Source organism: Mus caroli, unplaced genomic scaffold (assembly GCF_978045245.1).
Source record: "Mus caroli unplaced genomic scaffold, Mus_caroli_1 scaffold_2, whole genome shotgun sequence".
Taxonomy (NCBI): domain Eukaryota; kingdom Metazoa; phylum Chordata; class Mammalia; order Rodentia; family Muridae; genus Mus; species Mus caroli.
Genome location: NW_028227257.1, coordinates 25,220,257 through 25,239,508, shown reverse-complemented (window position 1 = coordinate 25,239,508; position 19,252 = coordinate 25,220,257). Strand labels below are relative to the sequence as shown.

General features: G+C 45.9%; 1 protein-coding gene across 1 annotated transcript in view; it reads right to left on the bottom strand.

The window, feature by feature from the left end:
• The window catches only part of Snta1 (syntrophin alpha 1), a 33,994-nt gene extending 16,631 nt beyond the window's left edge, over window positions 1-17,363 (bottom strand). The window contains exons 1-2 of the mRNA XM_021152927.3: window positions 16,953-17,363; window positions 13,089-13,274 (exon numbers count right to left, since the gene is read on the bottom strand). Coding sequence (XP_021008586.1) covers window positions 13,089-13,274; window positions 16,953-17,244 — 478 coding nt within the window. The 5' untranslated portion in view covers window positions 17,245-17,363. The remainder of the gene's footprint in view (window positions 1-13,088; window positions 13,275-16,952) is intronic.
• Between the last annotated feature and the right edge of the window lie 1,889 nt (window positions 17,364-19,252).

The window sequence follows — 19,252 nt, the reverse complement described above, 5'->3', positions numbered from 1 at the left end:
ACTCTTAACTCTTGACACATCTCTCCAACACCTATTTTTCCCAATTTTTTAATTATCTCATTGTTATTTAGTGTGCAGTAACATACACATATGCACGCTGTGTGTGCCCTATTGCACAAGGAGAGGTCAGAGAACAACTTGTGGGAATTGGTTCTCTCCTTCCACCATGTGGGTTCCCAATCTTCAGGCCTGACAGCAGATGCCTGTACCTTCTGAGCCATCTCTTCAGCCTTAAGTCCCTCATTTTTAGAGGGGGACTAACATGAACCCGCCTTGCAGGATAACAGTGCCACTGTTCGCCTGTCTGCCTCAGAATGGGTCTTCCATAGAGGTGTGACTATGATTCTGCTGCTGTTCTCAGAGTAACAGAATAAGGGGATGGCCAGAGGAGGGGTGACAGAAGACAAGTATATGAGTCCTGTCACTGGGTCTCTAGCCTTGGTATCTCTCAAGGTCTCTCTGAGCCTATCACTTTTATTTAATGAGCACTAATGTGCTAGTTCTCTCAACAAGGCCCTATGAGGATTCAAATTCCCTGACCTTACACAAATGGAATAGAGAAGACCTGAGATACCAAAAGGCCTGTGAGGTGCCGGGCGTGGTGGCGCACACCTTTAATCCCAGCACTTGGGAGGCAGAGGCAGGCAAATTTCTGAGTTCGAGGCCAGCCTGGTCTACAAAGTGAGTTCCAGGACAGCCAGAGCTACACAGAGAAACCCTGTCTCGAAAAACAAAAACAAAAACAAAAATGCCTGTGAGGGGTAACCTCTAAGAACCTGCTAGTTTAGCAAGGCTGGACTAAAGATAGTTTCTGGACCCTTCCATACCGACTGACCAGCAGATACCCCACACTAATTTGAAGAATACAATCTTATTTTACTTCACCTGTACTACAAATGTGGGAAGGAAGCTGCATTTAGGATTCTGAAGGCAAACGAACCCTTTCTTCTAACAGTAGCCCTCCCAGGAACCACACTCCAAATATGTATTCACAGGATGGTAAAAAGGCATACCAGGGTTGTAGAGGATGCAACAGCCCATGGACAACACGTGTGCCCATGATGAACATTAACAGCACAAAACAAGACGTGAGCTCCCTAACTGTCGCACTCCATTCTGCCCTGGTATCTGCATCCAGTCCTGGACCAGAGAGAACTCAGTAAACACTTGCTAGATGAATGAATGAGCTGAGCATGGGAGAGCTTGCCTGTAGTCAGGAGGTTACAAGCAATTACAAAGTGACGAAGATGACAAAGGACCCGTGAGATGGCTCAGCAGACAAAGGTGCTTGCAGTTAAGCTTAATATCTGACTACAATTCTTTGGGCCCACAGGGAAATTGACTCACACACACACACACACACACACACACACACACGAACACACGAAATAAATAAAATGTAGTTTAAAAATTAAGAAATGAAGCCAGACAGTGGTGGTGCACACTTTAGTCCCAGTGCTCAGAGGCAGAGGCAGGAGGATCTCTGTGAATTCGAGGCCAGCCTGGTCTACAAAGTGAGTTCTAGGACAGTCAGGGCTACACAGAGAAATCCTGTCTCAAACAAACAAAGATAACCACAATGTGCTAGGCACTGTGTCTTCCCTGTGTCCTTTCATTGCATTCCCAGTGCCACCCCCTTGAATGAGACACACTGTAAATCTCATCATACAAATGGTGACACTGAGACTCAGGCAAGGTTACTTGCCTAAGGTCTACAAAGTAAATTCCAGGCAAGCCAGGGCTACAAAGTGAGACTCTCTCAAATAAACAAAACAAACATAAATTTTGAGCCCAGATCTCTTAGAAGCAATGTTCTTAAATATTCCTACTGCAAGGCATATTTATAGCAAGGTCCTCAGGACTGTATAAAAATAAAATAAATAAGCCAGGTAGAGTAGCTTACTTGGAAGACTGAGGCAATAGGATTGCTAAGACCAGCCACATATGGTCTACACAGGGATAACCAGGGTTACATAGCAAGACCTGCCCCCATCTCAAAAAGAGTTACATATGTCTTTAACTTAATAATTAATAAGCACAAGCATAAAAAGTATCCTGGGGGGCTGGTGAGATGGCTCAGTGGGTAAGAGCACCCGACTGCTCTTCCGAAGGTCCGGAGTTCAAATCCCAGCAACCACATGGTGGCTCACAACCATCCGTAACGAGATCTGACTCCCTCTTCTGGAGTGTCTGAAGACAGCTACAGTGTACTTACAATATAATAAATAAAATAAATCTTTAAAAAATAATAAAATAAAATAAAAAATAAATAAAAAGTATCCTGGGGGCTGGAGAGATGGCTCAGGGGTTAAAAGTACTGACTGGCCAGGCAATGATGGCACATGCCTTCAATCCCAGCACTTGGGAGGCAAAGGCAGTCTGGAAAAACTCAAAAAAAAAAAAAAAAAAAAAAAAGGAAAGAGAGAGAGAGAGAGAGAGAGAGAGAGAGAGAGAGAGAGAGAGAGAGAGGAAGGAAGGAAAAGAAAAGGAGTGGAGCCATGAGGAGAGGTCCAGGAAGCTTGAGGAGAGAGAGGTGGATCAAGAAAAGACAAAAATTGCAATTTTGGACATGGGCATCTTCACTCAAGACAACTGTACAAAGGAAGACTGGAGAAATATAACTGAGCTGGAAAAAGTGAAGCCACTCCAAAGAGACACTGCGCCCCTTCTGTCAGATACCGGGAAATGGAAGCAGACACACCAGAAACAATTGGAATCCCTTTGGGAATTTTCTGCAGGCAGAGGGCCAAGGATGAAACCTGGCACTGGCAGGAGGAGAAACTTGGCTCCCACAGAAGCCCCACAGAGTTCTGGTCACTCATCAGATCACCTCACAGGAGACACTGTCATAGAGGCTGTGGTGGCTCAGTGTGGGCCCAACCTCACCTCAATCAGGACTGCTTAGGTTTGCATACTTCTTGTTTTCTATTGCAAAGGAACCCTCATTGCAGGACCCTACGTTGGGGTGGGGTGACCTTGGATCCCATTATTTGTTCCTCTTTTCAGTGTGCCGACTTGAAATATACCTCCTTTCTCTACTAAAAAAAAAAAAAAAAAAAAAAAAAAAAAAAAGGACTGACTGCTCTTCCAAAGGTCCTGAGTTCAATTCCCAGCAACCATGTGGTGGCTCACAACCATCTGTAATGGGATCTGGTGCCCTCTTCTGCCCTGCAGGCATACATGCAGGCATAATACTATATACATAATAAATAAATAAATAAATAAATAAATAAATAAATAAATGTGGGGCTAGAGAGATGGCTCAGTGGTTAAGAGCACTGACTGCTCTTCTGAAGGTCTTGAGTTCAAATCCCAAAAACCACATGGTGGCTCACAACCACCATGAGATCTGTTGCCCTCTTCTGTGGTGTCTGAAGACAGCTACAGTGTAAAAAATAAACCTATTTTTTTTAATTAAATAAATAAATCTTTAAAATTAAAAAAAAAAGAGTACCTTGATGTAAAAACATCAATAGTGGTTATCACTGTGAAGGGGAGGGGGCTGTTGGTTGTCTTATTCTTGTTGAAACATGGTCTCATGTAGCCCAGGCTGGCCTTGAACTCACTCCTCCTCCTGCCTCTACCTCCCAAATGTTGGGATTACTTCTGTTCTGTTCCTTTTTTTTTTTTTTTCTTTTTTGGTTTTTCGAGACAGGGTTTCTCTGTGTGGCCCTGGCTGTTCTGGAACTCACTCTGTAGACCAGGCTGGCCTCGAACTCAGAAATCTGCCTGCCTCTGCCTCCCGAGTGCTGGGATTAAAGGCATGCGCCACCATGCCCAGCTTTTTTTTTTTTTTAAGACTCTTTTAAGTTAATTTTGTGTAACAGAGACAGAAACAGAGATGTTTGTGAAAGAGTCTCACTCTGTAGCACTGGCTAGCCTGAAACTCACTATGTAGACCAGGCTGGCCTCAAACACACAGATATCTGCCTCCCTGGTGCTGGACATAAAGGTGTGTGTCACCATTCCCAACAAAAAGAGCATTTATTGATGTTGATTGTGTAGCAAGCACCAAGCCCTACTCTCTCACATACTTTAACCTAATGTGATAGTGAACATTGGCTGCCAAAACTCACAAGCCTCTGGGCACAGCTATGAGGAACTTTCTAGATTAGGTTAGTGAGGTGAGAAGTCCCACCCTTGACATAGCTAATGTCATTCCAAGGGCTAGGGTGGCACAGGAATAAAAAGAAAGAGAGCTGAATTCATCTCTATCTGCTTATGGACTGCAGATGCACTGTGACCTGTGACCTGTGAACTTAAACCCTTGCTGCCAGGACTTCAGTGCCACGATGGATTGTACAGGTAATTCCTTAAATTGTTTGTTTGTTTGTTTGTTTGTTTGTGGGCATGGGGCATGGTTTTGGGTTTGGGTCTTTTTTTTTTTTTAAGATTTATTTATTAGTATACATAAGTACACTGAAGCTGTCTTAAGATGCACCAGAAGAGGGCATCAGATCTCATTACGGATGGTTGTGAGTCACCATGTGGTTGCTGGGATTTGAACTCAGGACCTTTGGATTTTTAAAAGAGCCATCTCTCTAGCCCTGTTTTGGGGTTTTTGTTTTGTTTTGTTGTTTTGTTGTTGTTGTTGTTGATTTTTGTCAGTTATTTGATCACAGCAAGGAGAGAAGTAATTAAGATAACTAAACTTCACCTATTAAATGAAAGAGATGAAAATCTCTTTGTAACGGATAAACTAGACCTCTGAGAGCCACATGCCTTGCAGTGTGAATGTTTAAAAACATCACGGGGGGGGGGGGGTGGTAATGGGAAGAGTCAGGGAGTGCAAATGCCTTTAACATCAGCACTCAGGAGGCAGAGGCAGGTGGATTTCTGAGTTGGAGGCCAGCCTGGTCTACAGCTTGAGTTCCAAAAGAAGATTGCTTCTGAGAAATCTGGGTTCACTTCCTATGTTTGTTTGTTTGTTTGTTGTGAGAGATAGTCTCACTTTGTAGCCTTGGCTTGCCTGGAACTAACTACATAGACCAGGTAAGTATGACTTTGGGCAAGGAACCTCACCCGGGTTTCAGTGTCACCATTTGTATGATTAAATTAACAGTGTGTCTCACTCAAGGGGATGACACTGAGAATGCAATGAAAGGAGACAGGGAAGACACAGTGCCCAGCACATTATGGGAACTCTATAAACAGTGGACACTGCTTATTGGGTTGTTTTTTTTTTAAGATTTATTTATTATGTGTAAGTACACTGTAGCTGTCTTCAGACACCCCAGAAGAGGGCATCAGATCTCATTACAGATGGTTGTGAGCCACCATGTGGTTGCTGGGATTTGAACTCAAGACCTTCAGAAGAGCAGTCAGTGCTCTTACCTGCTGAGCCATCTCTCCAGCCCTGCTTATTGTTTTTATTTCCATTGTTATTTATCTCTCATCACCAGCAGGAGGCTGTCACAGGAATGGGGCATCAACCTGTGTCTAAAGACCCACAGGCAGTTTTTCTATGTTTGTTGTGTCCAGGGAGACGATGGTGTTGGGGAGAAAGCACCCTGCCCCTGTACTACTTCCTTCCTAGCCCTAATTCTTTTTATTAAATTCTATGTATTGCCTGTGTTTATGTATAGGACCAGCACACGTGTGCAGAGGTTGGGAACAGCTTGCGAGAATCAGTTCCCTTCCTCCGGCATGTGGCTTCTGGAGATTGAACTCAAGTCATCAGGTTTGGCAGCGAGCAGGCGTTTTACCTGCTGAACCTTGTTACTGGCAACAGCCACAAGCATTTCAGTAGAGTTCTGCAGATCAGGCCAGCGCTAGGTTAGGCCAAGTTTTGCCTGGGAGGAGTCACATGATCCAAACTTCTGTGTGTGCAGCCAAAAAAATGTCTCCCTAAGAACAATAGTCAAAATAGCAGGTCTTTGCATTCATGGGAGACCCAGACAGGGATTCCATTTATGTCTATTCCAGGCACAGAAGTCCCCCTGGCACCTAAGGGGCACAGAACACTCAGCTCAGCTGAATAGGTCACCCCAAATTAGCTACCTCCACTTTAAAGCTGTTAATGTACTCAGCCAAGTCACATGGGACACAGCAGGGTCTATTCTCCCAGAGGAAGAGGTAGAGCTTGAATGGCCTCAGTGTTCCAAGAACCCATACAGAAACGCTCAAAGTTCCCAAGCCAGAATGAGCCCGGAGACCTTCTTAAAGATTTAGGAATAACAACCACAACCATGAACATTAGCAGGAAAGTCAAAAGGCCAGAGACATACCCGATTGATTGATCCACAACCACTCTCAAGACTCAAAATGTACAGAGCTATGTTCCAGCCCTAGAGAAGGCAGTAGGGCTCAGAAGTGGATACGATGGCTTCCGTTCCCAGAAAGCTTCCAGGTTGGAGGTATAGCTCAGTGGTACAGTTCTTGCCAGTCATGCATGAGGCCCTCAGGCCCTCAGGCCATGAGGTTTGATTCCCAGCACTGTGTGTGTGTGTGTGTGTGTCGGTGGTGTCTGTGTCTGTGTGTGGTGTGTTTCTATTCCAGACACTTGAAATGCACTATCTCATCCTAATGAATGGGCTAGTCTTGGCTTTACGTGCATTATTCTTTACTCTTACAAAAAAAACACAACATGATAGGTTGTATCATCCAAGACCGGGGCTATCATGTCCTCTGTATCCAGATAGAAATCAGTTCAGTTTATAGTCAGAATCTTATTAGCTGCATAACTTAAGAAAAGTAAGTGACTTGCTAGTATAAAAAACAACAAATAACAACAACAATAATATTAATAATAGCAATTCTTATTCTAGGCTGTCTTTTATCACGAACATTTACTATGTGCTAATATATACTTTTGTCTTTTTCTTCTCCTTTGTTCCCTTTGGCTTGTTAGTTTGTTTGTTTATTTGTTTTTGACTCAGGGTCTTACTTATAGTTCAGGTTGGCCTGAAATTCATAGTAATCCTCCTGCCTCAGCCTCCTGGGTGCTTAGGATTAAAAGCATGTGTCACCACGTCTTTTACTTTTTCTTCTTTTGTTTTCTTATTTAAAATAAAAAGATGAATTTATTTTTATTTCTGTCTGTCTATGTGGATGTATGCCACCTTATGTTGGAGCTCACAGAGGCCAGAAGAGGTTGTCAGGTCCCCTAGAACTGGATTCACAGGCCATTGCGAGCCACCCCAATGTGGGGACTAGGAATGGAGCTCTGAGCATTAAGTACACTCAGCCACCACACTCTCCCACTGCTCCTCCCACCCTCATTTTTTTTCTATATGTCTCTACATTTTATTTGCAAAACCAAATAAACAAAATGCCTTATACCTTTCAACTGGGAGAGACTCTACTAAAGTAAGTCAAAGTTCTAAAAGAGACCTCTTGAGAGCAAAGGCTTCTCTTACATAGGAAAGGGATTCTTTCATCATGGTCTCCCCAATACAACGTAACCTTGTTGTTAATTCCTCTAGTCACTATATCTAAATTTTTCAGAAGCATATCAGCTCCATATTTGTTTAATTCCATGCATGAGTACACTGTATTTATATCATTCCTACCCCGCCAACTCTTCTATGTCCCCTTCCACTATATCCCCTTCACAAGTTCATGTCCTCTTCCTCTATAATTACTTTTGTTTACACACACACACACACACACTCCACTGAGTCCCATAATTGTTACCCATATGTGTTACCCGTATGTACATGGGTATAGGTCTGACCACTTTGCCTTGGGTGACCTATCAGGGGCTCATCCCTAGAGAAAACTGATTCTCCTTTAGTAGCCATTAAGTGCTTATAGCTCTTCAATAGGGGTAAGGCCTTCTGAACATTTCCCCCATCTTTGTTGGCATGTCAACTTGGCGTGCTCTTGTGAGGGGACCATATTGTTGAGAGCTCATGGTTACAACATCCCTATCACACCCAGAAGACTATCTCATAGCAACTCTCTCCGCCCTCTGGCTCCCACAATCTTTCCACCACCACCACCACCACCACCACCACCCCTTGCTCTGTGTCCCTTACTCCTGGGTATAGGGTTCTCTTACAGGTGTCCTATCTGAGGCTGGGCACACCAATGTCACTCACTCTCTACACCTTGGCCAGCTGTGTTTCTCTGAAAGAGCCCCTGACCATCGCAAATGGAAGTTTCTTTGATGAGCAGTAAGAGCTGCACTTAGAAAGCACACGAATTTCGCATCCCTTCTTTATCCCCTCTTAAGATGGGGTCTCACTGTGTTGCCCAAGAGGACCCTAAATGTCTGAGCTCAACAGATCCTCTTGCTTTAGCCTCATGAGTACCTGAGATTACAAGTTTGTTCCACCCTGGCTATATATATATATATATATATATATATATATATATATATATGTGTGTGTGTGTGTGTGTGTGTGTGTGTGTGTGCATACCTTTAGTCCCAGCACTTGGAAGGCAGAGGCAGGTGGATCTCTATGAATTCCAGGAATGCCAGGGCTACACAGAGAAACTTTGTCTGCGGGTTGAGGGTGTGGGGGGTGTGGGGGATCGCCAGGAGACCTCTGTATGACATGTAAGCGTCTCACGTTGGATAAAGCACTTAGACTAAGACTTGCTTTATTAGCTTTTACTGTGCCTTCATATTATTTTTCAGTGCATGACAGATTCACTGTCATTGTCAGTATGTTCAGCCAAATTGGAAAAGGAATGAAAGAAAGCAGGGCATTTTCCTTGCAGGCATCCCTCCCTCTCCTCCCCGGCCTGGTCTCCAAGGGCCCAGGCTAGTCCTGGCATGAGCTCTGCATGCACAATGGGCCTCTCTAAGCAGCAGACAGAGGCGTGCTGGCTGCCAGCTTGCACCCGGGCACTAGTCACAAACATATCCCTGTGACTGAGAACAGGCTCAGAAGATTTGTGCAGATCGCTGACTTAGCAGAAAAAAGTTCTACAAGGCAGGCTGAGGTGGCTGAGGCCTAGCTGAGTCCCCAAGCTTGGGCCAGGGAAGGAGGCTTATGGGAAACACCTGGAATTCACTGTTGACACCTGTTCTTCCAGGACATTCTCAGAATTCTATACCCACCAAGCTGCCTGGCCAAGTTCACATCCAAATGACAGACCTGCCTTCCAGGTCACCTTAGGAGTAGGTTAGGGCTGGGGAAGTTCAGAACAACGTGACCAATGGTTTGGCTCTCAGGAAACCTAGACTCCAGCAAGCTCCTAAGAGTCCTGGTGACTACTTGGGAACATTCAATGTCTAATCCAAACAAACTTTTCAAAGTCTCAAGGGACAAGCACAACCCATCATCCTCCTGTCCTGTAAGCTGTTAAATCACTCCTGCAGTACAGGCTTTTGAGCCCAGTTCCTCGCCCGGCACCCTTCCCTCCATATTGGCCTGTTGTGCTGCCTTGAAGAGAACTCCCCTTTCCAGGAGGCAGCTGGCCTAGAGACCAGGTCAAAAAGACTTCAAGGCTGAGAACATAGCTTAGTGGTAGAAAGGCACCTAATATGTGTGACCCTTAAGTTCAGCTCCAGGTCTCTCACCACCACATCAACACTAAAGGGATCTAAAGAGAGGGAGGGAGAGAGAATGAGAATTCAAGTAAAAAAACAAAATGTAAAGCAGAACGCAAGCCGGGCGTGGTGGCACACGCCTTTAATCCCAGCACTTGGGAGGCAGAGGCAGGCGGATTTCTGAGTTCGGGGCCAGCCTGGTCTACAAAGTGAGTTCCAGGTCAGCCAAGGCTACACAGAGAAACCCTGTCTCGAAAAACCAAAACAAACAAACAAATCCAGGCATGATGGTATTATAGCCTGTAACCTCCACATTCAAGAGATGAAGGCAGGAAAATCAGGAGTTCAAAGTCAGCCTGGGCTACTCGAAACTACACCAAATAACCAAAACATAAAATGAAGGAATGGGAGATGTCTAAGTATCTTTTTTGTTAGTATTCTTTTGTTTGTTTTTTGAAACAGAGTCTCACTATGTAGGCCTTAGCTTATCTGGAACTACATATACCTGGCTTTCCATCAAACTTATAGAGATCTACCTGCCTCTATCTCTGAGTGCTGAGAGTAAAGATGTGTGTGCCATTACACCTGGCACCATTATTCTTTTAATAAGAAGTGACTGCCTGCCGGGTGGTGGTGGCTCACACCTTTAATCCCAGTACTTGGGAGGCAGAGATAGGCGGATTTCTGAGTTCGAGGCCAGCCTGGTCTACAAAGTGAGTTCCAGGACAGCCAGGGCTATACAGAGAAACCCTGTCTCAAAAAAAAAAAAAAAAAAGAAGTGACTGCCTGCCTGTCTGTCTGTCTCTGTGCGTGTCTGTGTTTGTATGTCCCACATGTGTGAGGCTGCCCACAGAGACCAGAAAAGGGCCTCCTAGATCTCTATAGCAGGAGTTAATAGGCAGTTGTGAACCACTGATCTTGGTGCTGGGAACTGAACTTGGGTCCTCTAAAAGAGCATCAAGCAGTCCCTGAGCTATGTCTCTGCTCTCTCCCTCCCCTCCCCTTCCCTCCCCTCCCAGACCCAGGCTGGCCTAGCCAAGGATGACCTTGAAGTTCTGATCCTCCTGCTGCTACCTCCTACCAAATGTCAATCACTCATCCTTCTCAGAATGAAGTATGTGCTACAAACAAACTGTTCTCAACCTAAAGATGAGAAGGTATGGATTGGGAACATAGCTCCAGCAACACTTTGCCATCTATACACTAAGATTTCAAACAGCAAGTCACATGCAGTAGCATATGGCTTTAATCCCAGCACCTGGGAGCAAGAGGCAGGCAGATCTCTCTGAGTTCAAAGCCGACCTACTCTACATAGTGAGTTCTGGGACAGCCAGAGTTAAATAGAGAGACCCTCTCTCAAAACAAACAAACAAAGAGTTGCAAACAACAGAAACTAAAGGAGCTTTAGCATCACCTACGGTGTGATCCATCTAGATGTGAACAGCCCCACACACGCGCTTGCTGTCATAAACTCAGCCATCTTCCTGCCTTTTTTTCTCCTTTATCCCATCAAACCATAAGCTTAAAATAAATCCTACCTCCTTAAAAAATAAAATAAAAAGCCGGGCGAGGTGGCGCACGCCTTTAATCCCAGCACTCGGGAGGCAGAGGCAGGCGGATTTCTGAGTTCGAGGCCAGCCTGGTCTACAAAGTGAGTGCCAGGACAGCCAGGGCTACACAGAGAAACCCTGTCTCGAAAAACCAAAAAAAAAAAATAAAATAAAAAAAAAATAAAATAAAATAAAATGTGGCATTTTGATGACTATCAATTGTTTTAAATCGCATCACCGGCTATAAACATTAAAATAGTAAGATCTGAAGGGAAAAGTCTCTCTCCTATCCATAACATGTATGATGCTATGCTGTTTAAGTATGACTGATAGAGACTGGGAATAGACCTCACTGGCAGAATCCTGCCTTTTCTTTTCTTTTTATTAGATGTGTTCATTTTTTTATTTTTTATGTATGAGTATTTTGCCTGAACATATGTATATGTACCACTTGTATGCCTGGTGCCCCAAGAGGTCAAAAGAGGGTGTTGGAGTTTCAGATGGTTGTGAATCACCATGTGAGTGAGTGCTGGGAATCAAAGCCAATCCTCTAAAAGAGGAACAAGTGCTCTTAACTGTTGAACCATCATTCCTCCCCAGTGTGGTTTTTTTTTTCCTCAAGAAAGAGTCTCACTATTAGCACTAGCTGATCTGGAACTCCCTAGGTAAAGCAGGCTGCCCCTGATCTCACAAAAATCTTCCTGCTTCTGCTTTGTGAGTGTGTGTGTGTGTGTGTGTGTGTGTGTGTGACTGGTTACATATATATACAGATCAGCTATGGATATATTACATACGCCAGGCACAGTAGCACATACCTATGACCCAGCACTTAGGAGGTGGGTGGAGGAAGAGCATTTCAAAGTCGCCCTCAGTTACATAGGGAGCTCAAGGCCAACCTGAGCTATATGAGACTCTATCCAAACCAAACCAGACAAAACAAAACCACTATACACAATGAGATAAATAAAATGTATCAATACTAGTTATAAATATGCCTAAAATATAAAATAAAACTAAACTGAACAGGAATTGAGTTCTTGTACCACAGGAATGGCAAAGGTGAGGGTCCGAGGCAATAGCTCAGTGGCTGAGAGTGGGTCAAAAGAAGATCCAGGTACAATTCATGCACAGAGTGAACAGATATACAGGCAGGCAGAAACACCCATTCAAATAAGATTAAAATTAATCTTTATAAGTGGCAAAGGTCACCCAGGGTCCCAAAGCCTCTTTACATCTGTGTCATCTTGAAGACCCTTGGAGAAAGCTGGCAGGATTGGGGTCTGGGACTGACCTCAGCAGCTTTGCTAGTCATGGCACTGTCCGCCAGCCTCCCCGATCTCTCCGTTCCTATTCTGGGCAAGAAGCCAAAGATACATTCCTCAGGCCCCTACAGGCTGGAGCTGACACAGTACACAGAGTTCGAGGGAAAGGCTGAGCAAAGCAGAAATCTCCTGAGAGTGTCAAACGGCAGATAACCACATCAGGAGGCCTTTGGGGGTGGGGGGTCAATGGAGCAACTGAGAGCCAGAGAAAGTGAGGCTCCTCAGGACCACACATGGACAGCTTTGCAGAGAGCCACCCAAGTCAGGTTCTCTTCAAAGCACTTCTCTGATCTTCATTGAATGTGACACACACTACATACTGGCCAGATCTCAGGATCTGAGGGTCCCTGGATGCTAAAAGAGCCTGGGGTTAAAAAGCTCCTGTGGCTCTGCAGCCAAGAATCTTAGTTTTTCTTTCTGGGGCCTCACTCTCTTCTTTGGCTTAGCACTCAATGGGTGGCACGTCTTGGTCACAACCCAGAGAGCTGGGAGTTATGTCTCCATTAAAAGAGGAAATTAAGGTTCATAGAAATGAAGTGTTTTGTCCAAGACCACACTACTAGTGGGCTAGAAGCAAGAGATACAAACCAGAACTCCTTAGCGCTGTGCCTGCTCTCCTTCCAGCAGCCCACACTGACCCCAGGTAGGTCCTGGTTCTATTTTCATGCCCACATGCCCTTAAGGCCAGACTGGAGCCACTTGGGGACTTGGGGAAGATTGAAAGAAATTAAACCAGCCCTCCTCAGCCTCTGGGTTCTGTACCCCAGTACTTACCCTCCAACACAACCTCCTTGCCTGTCTTCTTAAGGGCCTGTACCGCTTCATCGTGGGTGGCAGAGGACAAATCTTCACCATTCACAGACAGGATAGCATCCCCAACAAAGAGGGCCTCCGTCTGGTCTGCTGCCAGTCCCTTGAAGATCTTGGAAATGAGAATAGGCATCTTGTTTTCCCGGCCCCCTACACACAGGCACAAAATGAAGGGCAGACTGAGGCAGGTGCTTCAACACTTGGGAAACTTATCAAGGCAAAACTGACGCTGTGTTGGGAAAGGGGAGATAAGTGAATAATGAGAAATAAAGGCATGATGATTTGTGGCTATAATCCCAGCATTTCAGGGGGTTTAGGGAGGAATGAATTGCCTTGCGTGCAGAGCCACCCACAGATACAGCAAGACAGGCTAATAATATATTTTCTGAATCCATAATGCGGTAGTTTGGCTCTGGATCTTTTATTTAAATGTTTCGTGTGTTTGCTGCTTTATTGATTTTTAAATGTTTTATATTTTAAGTAATTTCCCACAATATCAGAATTTATTGATAACCCCTAATCTGGATTTAAGAGGAGTATTGATTGTTATGGCCTAAAAGGCCCTCTTCTATAACCACGAAGTTTTAGAATCCAGAGCTGGGTGTGGTACAGAATGCCTGTTATTCCAGCACTAGGAAATAGAGAGGGAGGAGGGGGTTGAGACCAGCCTGGAATATATAAGGCCATCTCAAAAATAAATTAATTAAATGGGCTTTGTTAACCAGGATTCACACTAGAAGGGAAGGCTTTAAGTTCTAGAAATTTCAAAAGTATATCTGAATTTCATCTCTGATATAAGAAAGTAACACATTTTACTGTATTACTTTATTATTAAAATCTTAAATGCCATTTAAAAAAATTTAACATGGTGGCGCACGCCTTTAATCCCAGCACTCGGGAGGCAGAGGCAGGCAGATTTCTGAGTTCGAGGCCAGCCTGGTCTACAAAGTGAGTTCCAGGGCAGCCAGGGCTATACAGAGAAACCCAGTCTCAAAAAAAAAAAAGTTTAACATGTATTTATCTACTGTGTGTCTGTTATCGTGTATTCAAGTACACATGTGCTATATATATAGCATACATGTGGAGATCAGAGGACAACTTGTAGGAGTTGGTTCTCTCCTTCCACCATCTGGGTCCTGGGGTAAACTGATCATTAGTCTTGGCAGCAAGCACCTTTACTTACTGAGCCAGCGGCTCTCAACCTGTGGGTCTCTACCCCTCTGAGGGGGTCAAACAACCCTTTCACAGGGATTGAATATCACACATCCTTTATTTACATTATTATTCATAACAGTAGCAAAATTGTAGTTATGAAATCGCAATGAAAATAAATGTATGGTTGCGGATCCCCACAACATGAGGAACTGTATGAAACGGCTGCAGTGTTAGGAAGGTTGAGAACCCCTGCTTCTGAGCCATTTCATCAGCCCCCAGATGCCTTCTGCTTGTGTGTTTGTTTGAGACAAGATCTCACTATGCAGCTGACTGGCCTGGAACTCACTATGTCCAACAGGCTAATTCTGAAACTCAGAGAGATCCACCTGCCTCTGCCTCTGGGGTGCTAAGACTAAAGACATTTGCCACCACACCCAGACCAAATGTCTTTTTAAAATAATCAGCTGGGCTGGGCATGGTGGTACTTGCTTGTAATCTCAGCACGGGGGTGGCAAAAAAAATAAAGGATTACTGCACATTCAAGACCAGCCCTTTACAGTACAGACTACACAGCAAGACACAGTCTCCAAAAGACTCAAGTCAAACCCTTGAATATCATATTCCTGGCCCATCCTCAAAGTACTGATTGGTGGCACAGAGCAAGAGGTCATTGTCTCAAGGTTATATAAGTCCGAGACATTTGAGCCTGAACACCTCTCCCAACCCCCACCCAGGCCTGACAGTTGTTCATGGCACTACACAAGGCTTGAGGCCTAAGAGAAGAAGGTGTTTCTATTTATATCTAGCCTCCCCCACCTAAAAGTAAGGACTTCAGTTCCATTTGAAGCTATGACCATTCCCAGCTGCCTCGCAGACTCAGCTGGACCCCAGAAAAGAAGTTACCATGGCAACAGGAGCCCAGTCTTCAATCCAGGAAGAATTGAATGAAACTGTTACTTTCCCTAAAGTCCCATAAAAATGTCCTTCCAACACCTGGAAGTACAGATTTGAGTCGTGTCTCTGTACCTTGGCAAGACCCTGCTCCTCTGGGAGTCAGTTTGTCTGTCTGCAAAGCAGAACTTTCTAGAACTCTAGTTCCTTCCTGCTCTGACACACTGAGCATATTTTAATTTGGTCTGTTTCCTGGACCTATCATCGAGTTTGGGATGAAAGTTGGTGCCTGCTCTCTGTTTTTCCATTCCCCCTTTAGCTGACTGGGAAGGGTATGATTCCCTGGACAGTCTTTAGGGCAACAGTAGCTCTATAATTAAGATTTAAACCCTGGTTCTGCCATTCACTGACTGAACCCCGGGGAAATTATTTTTCCCTTCTGAGTCTCAGTTCTTTTACCTGCAAAAATGGAGATTAAACTCACCACTGATGATTAAACTCACCTTTCACCACTGATGGTCAAGATGGAATAGACCATGAGCAGCTAAGTGTAGTGGCCACAACACCTAACATTCACCACCATGCTTATCCCCTAACCTGGGCCAAAGGATTTAAGCGAGCTATCACACAAGCACCTCCCAGGAGGCCTGGGAGTGTATGAATACTTTCAATCTGACGGACAGAGGGACAGAAATATGAGCCTAGCACTGGATATGAACGTAGATTTTTTAAGCACCACGTTTAGTTGCTTTGAGAGTCCCTCCTGGCCTCTTTCTCTCACACATGCCAGCAAGCCCTGCTCTCAGAAACATCCTCATTGTAAAGTTACCAAAACAGACTCAGAAATGGGAAGTGACTTGTGGAAGTTCAGTTCTAGAACTCCAATGGCAGCCTAAATGAGCTAGGGAAGGAGTCAGTTGGTAAAGTGCTTGCTTAGCATCTATAAAGCTCTAGGCTTGATCCCCAGCACAACATAAACCTATTTTAGCAGCAGAGCCCAGTAATCCCAGCACTCTGGAGGTGGAAATAGGAAGATTATATTCAGTGTTCTCCTCTGCTACATAGTGGCCATGTGTCTAGCCTGGGATACATGAGATTGAGATCATGCCAAACACTTGTCAGTCTTGGAAACTAAGAATTCTCAGGAAGGAATGGCAACTCTGGGTTCACTCTCTCCATGTACCTGTTCATGTACAAATGGGAAGATGAGGAGACTCAACCCTAGCCATCAGGACTCCCAGCATAGGCAAACAGCCTCTGAAGCCAAAGATGTCTAGGTCCTTACTGGCCCCTTCTCTGCTAATGCCTGTGCCTCCTACCCATCTCTGGCACCCACATTAGGCTCCCAGACTCCAGGCCTTTACCAGTCCGCCTAGGTGGTGTCTCATGACTTCCCCCCCCCCCTCTTGTTCTAGCAGTGTCCCAGGCCTCAAGTCCCTTTCCTTTCACCGCCGCCCCCGCCCCCGTCAGTCTTCCCAGGGACCCTCCTGCCCTTGGTACCCATAGCTACCGTTTTGCTTCAAAACAGAACTAAGCACCAATGTCCTTGGTGCGCCCCCATCCTTCCACACTTGTGTCTTCTGAGTCCCCTGAACTCCCCAAGCCCCTTCCGACCTTGGTGCTCTTCCCTCACTCTGTTCCTTCCTCCCCCGGAGACTCCTTTCCGCCCTAGACAGGTTTTCGGTTACCTAGTCTCCGTGCGCTGCCAGTCCCCCGTGTCCCCTGAGCGCTCTGCAGCAGCACAGACAACACGACCCCGTGCCCTCGGTGCCCCACACCTACCCTTGATGCTGATGCCCAGCCCGCCGGCGTCGGCCTTGCGCACCGTCACGCGGCGCCGCTGGAGCAGCAGCGCTTCTGGCAGCTGTGGGGGCGCCGCGCCGGGCTCAGCGGCGCCGTTGAGCTGCGCGGGCTCGGGCTCCGGGCCGGGCTCGCCGTCGGCGGGACTCACGGTCAGCGCGTCCTCCGCCAGAGAGAGCAACACCCGCTGCCACCGCTCGCCACCCGCCCCGGAGCCCGCCCCGCAGCGCAGTTCTAGCAACCCGGTGCGCGGAGCGCGCCTGCCTGACGCCATCTTCGCCTCGAAGTCCCAGTACACTGAGCTCGCCCGGTCCCGCCGTACCCGGCCCGCTCCGACCCAGCGCCCAGGGCAGAGGGCGGCGGGGCAGCAGAGCCAGTCGCCACCCTACCCCGGCCTCGGGGGCGGAGCTTCGGAGGACAGGCTGTCGGGGGCGTGGCTAACGGGGGCAGGGCCCCGGGAGTGACTGAAGAGACTCTACCCGGTAAACTAAGGGATGTGCAGCGGGATCACTTGGGAGTGGGTCAGAACCGCGTTCCCTCAAGGCCACAGTTAGAGGAGGTTGAGGGTGGGGTGCTCTGCGGGAACATAAAGGGTCCGGGTTCTGTGGATGGGGCAACACAAGGATCCAGTTCTGTGCGCCGTCGAGGATTGGACGCTCATGGAAGCTGAAGGACAAGAAAAAGAATCAAGGATCCTGGAGTAGGGCTGCCTGTGTCAGGACCCTAGGCTCCAGGGACTTTGCAGACAGAGTTAACTGGTAAACGAGCTAAGGAAGATGGTTTCTCACGTTTTGTGTGCCATGGGGAGAGGATAACAGTGACAGTTTGTGGGCCTGACTCAGCTTGAGGGTGCAGCCTCTAAAGAGGTAAGTCTACCCACCAGGAGGAGAAATGCCACTCCTTTGAGGGTTTGGTCCCATCACTTGGAGGTAGAGGCTGAAGGATCTGCAAGTTTGAGTTCAGTCTAGGCTACATGAGACCCTGCCTTTAAAAAATAAAAATAAGCCGGGCGTGGTGGCGCACGCCTTTAATCCCAGCACTCGGGAGGCAGAGGCAGGTGGATTTCTGAGTTCGAGGCCAGCCTGGTCTACAAAGTGAGTTCCAGGACAGCCAGGGCTATACAGAGAAACCCTGTCTCGAAAAACCAAAAAAAAATAAAAAATAAAATAAAAAAATAAAAATAAAAATAAAAAGACATAAAGAGATAGAAGGCTCAGCGGTTAAGAGCAGGCGCTGCAAAAAAAAAAAAAAAAAAAAAAAAAAAGCTGGGCGTGGTGGCGCACGCCTTTAATCCCAGCACTTAGGAGGCAGAGGCAGGCAGATTTCTGAGTTTGAGGCCAGCATGGTCTACAGAGTGAGTTCCGGGACAGCCAGGGGCCAGGGCTACACAGAGAAACCCTGTCTCAAAAAAACAGAAAAAAAAAAAAAAAGAGGGCTGCTCTTATAGTGGAACAGACTAAAATTCACAGCATGCACATTGGGCAGCTCACAACCACTTGTAACTCCAGCTCCATGGAGATCTGACACCACTAGCTTCCTTGGGAACCTGTATTCACATTGCAAACAAGTACACTCATGCACACAAAAATAGTGAAAATAAATAAAATGGCATGTGATTTTATATATATATATATATATATATATATATATATATATATATATGTGTGTGTGTGTATATATATATATATACATATGCAATACATGTATGTCACTTATTCTGTGTTTGCATGACACATGAGCTGGCTGATCTTTGCTATCATTTGTGCCTGTGTAAATCCTGCATAACTGAGACACATGAGTACTAAATCTAACCTGGGTCTTTCTGGCTTCCAGGCTCACATCCCTCCTACTCCCTTGCCCTGCATGCATAGCAGCAGGAGGTAATTTCACTATTCACTCCCTGTGCACTTGTTGGACTAAGCCAGATGCCATACATTTGTAATCACAGCATTCTGGAGACTGAGGCAGAAGGACCATGACTAACTCTAGACTAGCTCTAGTTCATAGCAAGTTCCAGGTTATACTTTTTTTTTTTTTTTTTTTTTTTTTTTCCGAGACAGGGTTTCTCTGTGTAGTCCTGGCTGTCCTGGAACTCACTCTGTAGACCAGGCTGGCCTAGAACTCAGAAATCCTCCTGCCTCTGCCTCCCGAGTGCTGGGATTAAAGGCGTGCGCCACCACGCCCGGCCCTCAGGTTATACTTTTTAAATTATTTTAATTCCTATGTGGATTGATGTTTTGCCTTTATGGGTGTCTGTGCTCCACATATAGTCCTCGAGGGCC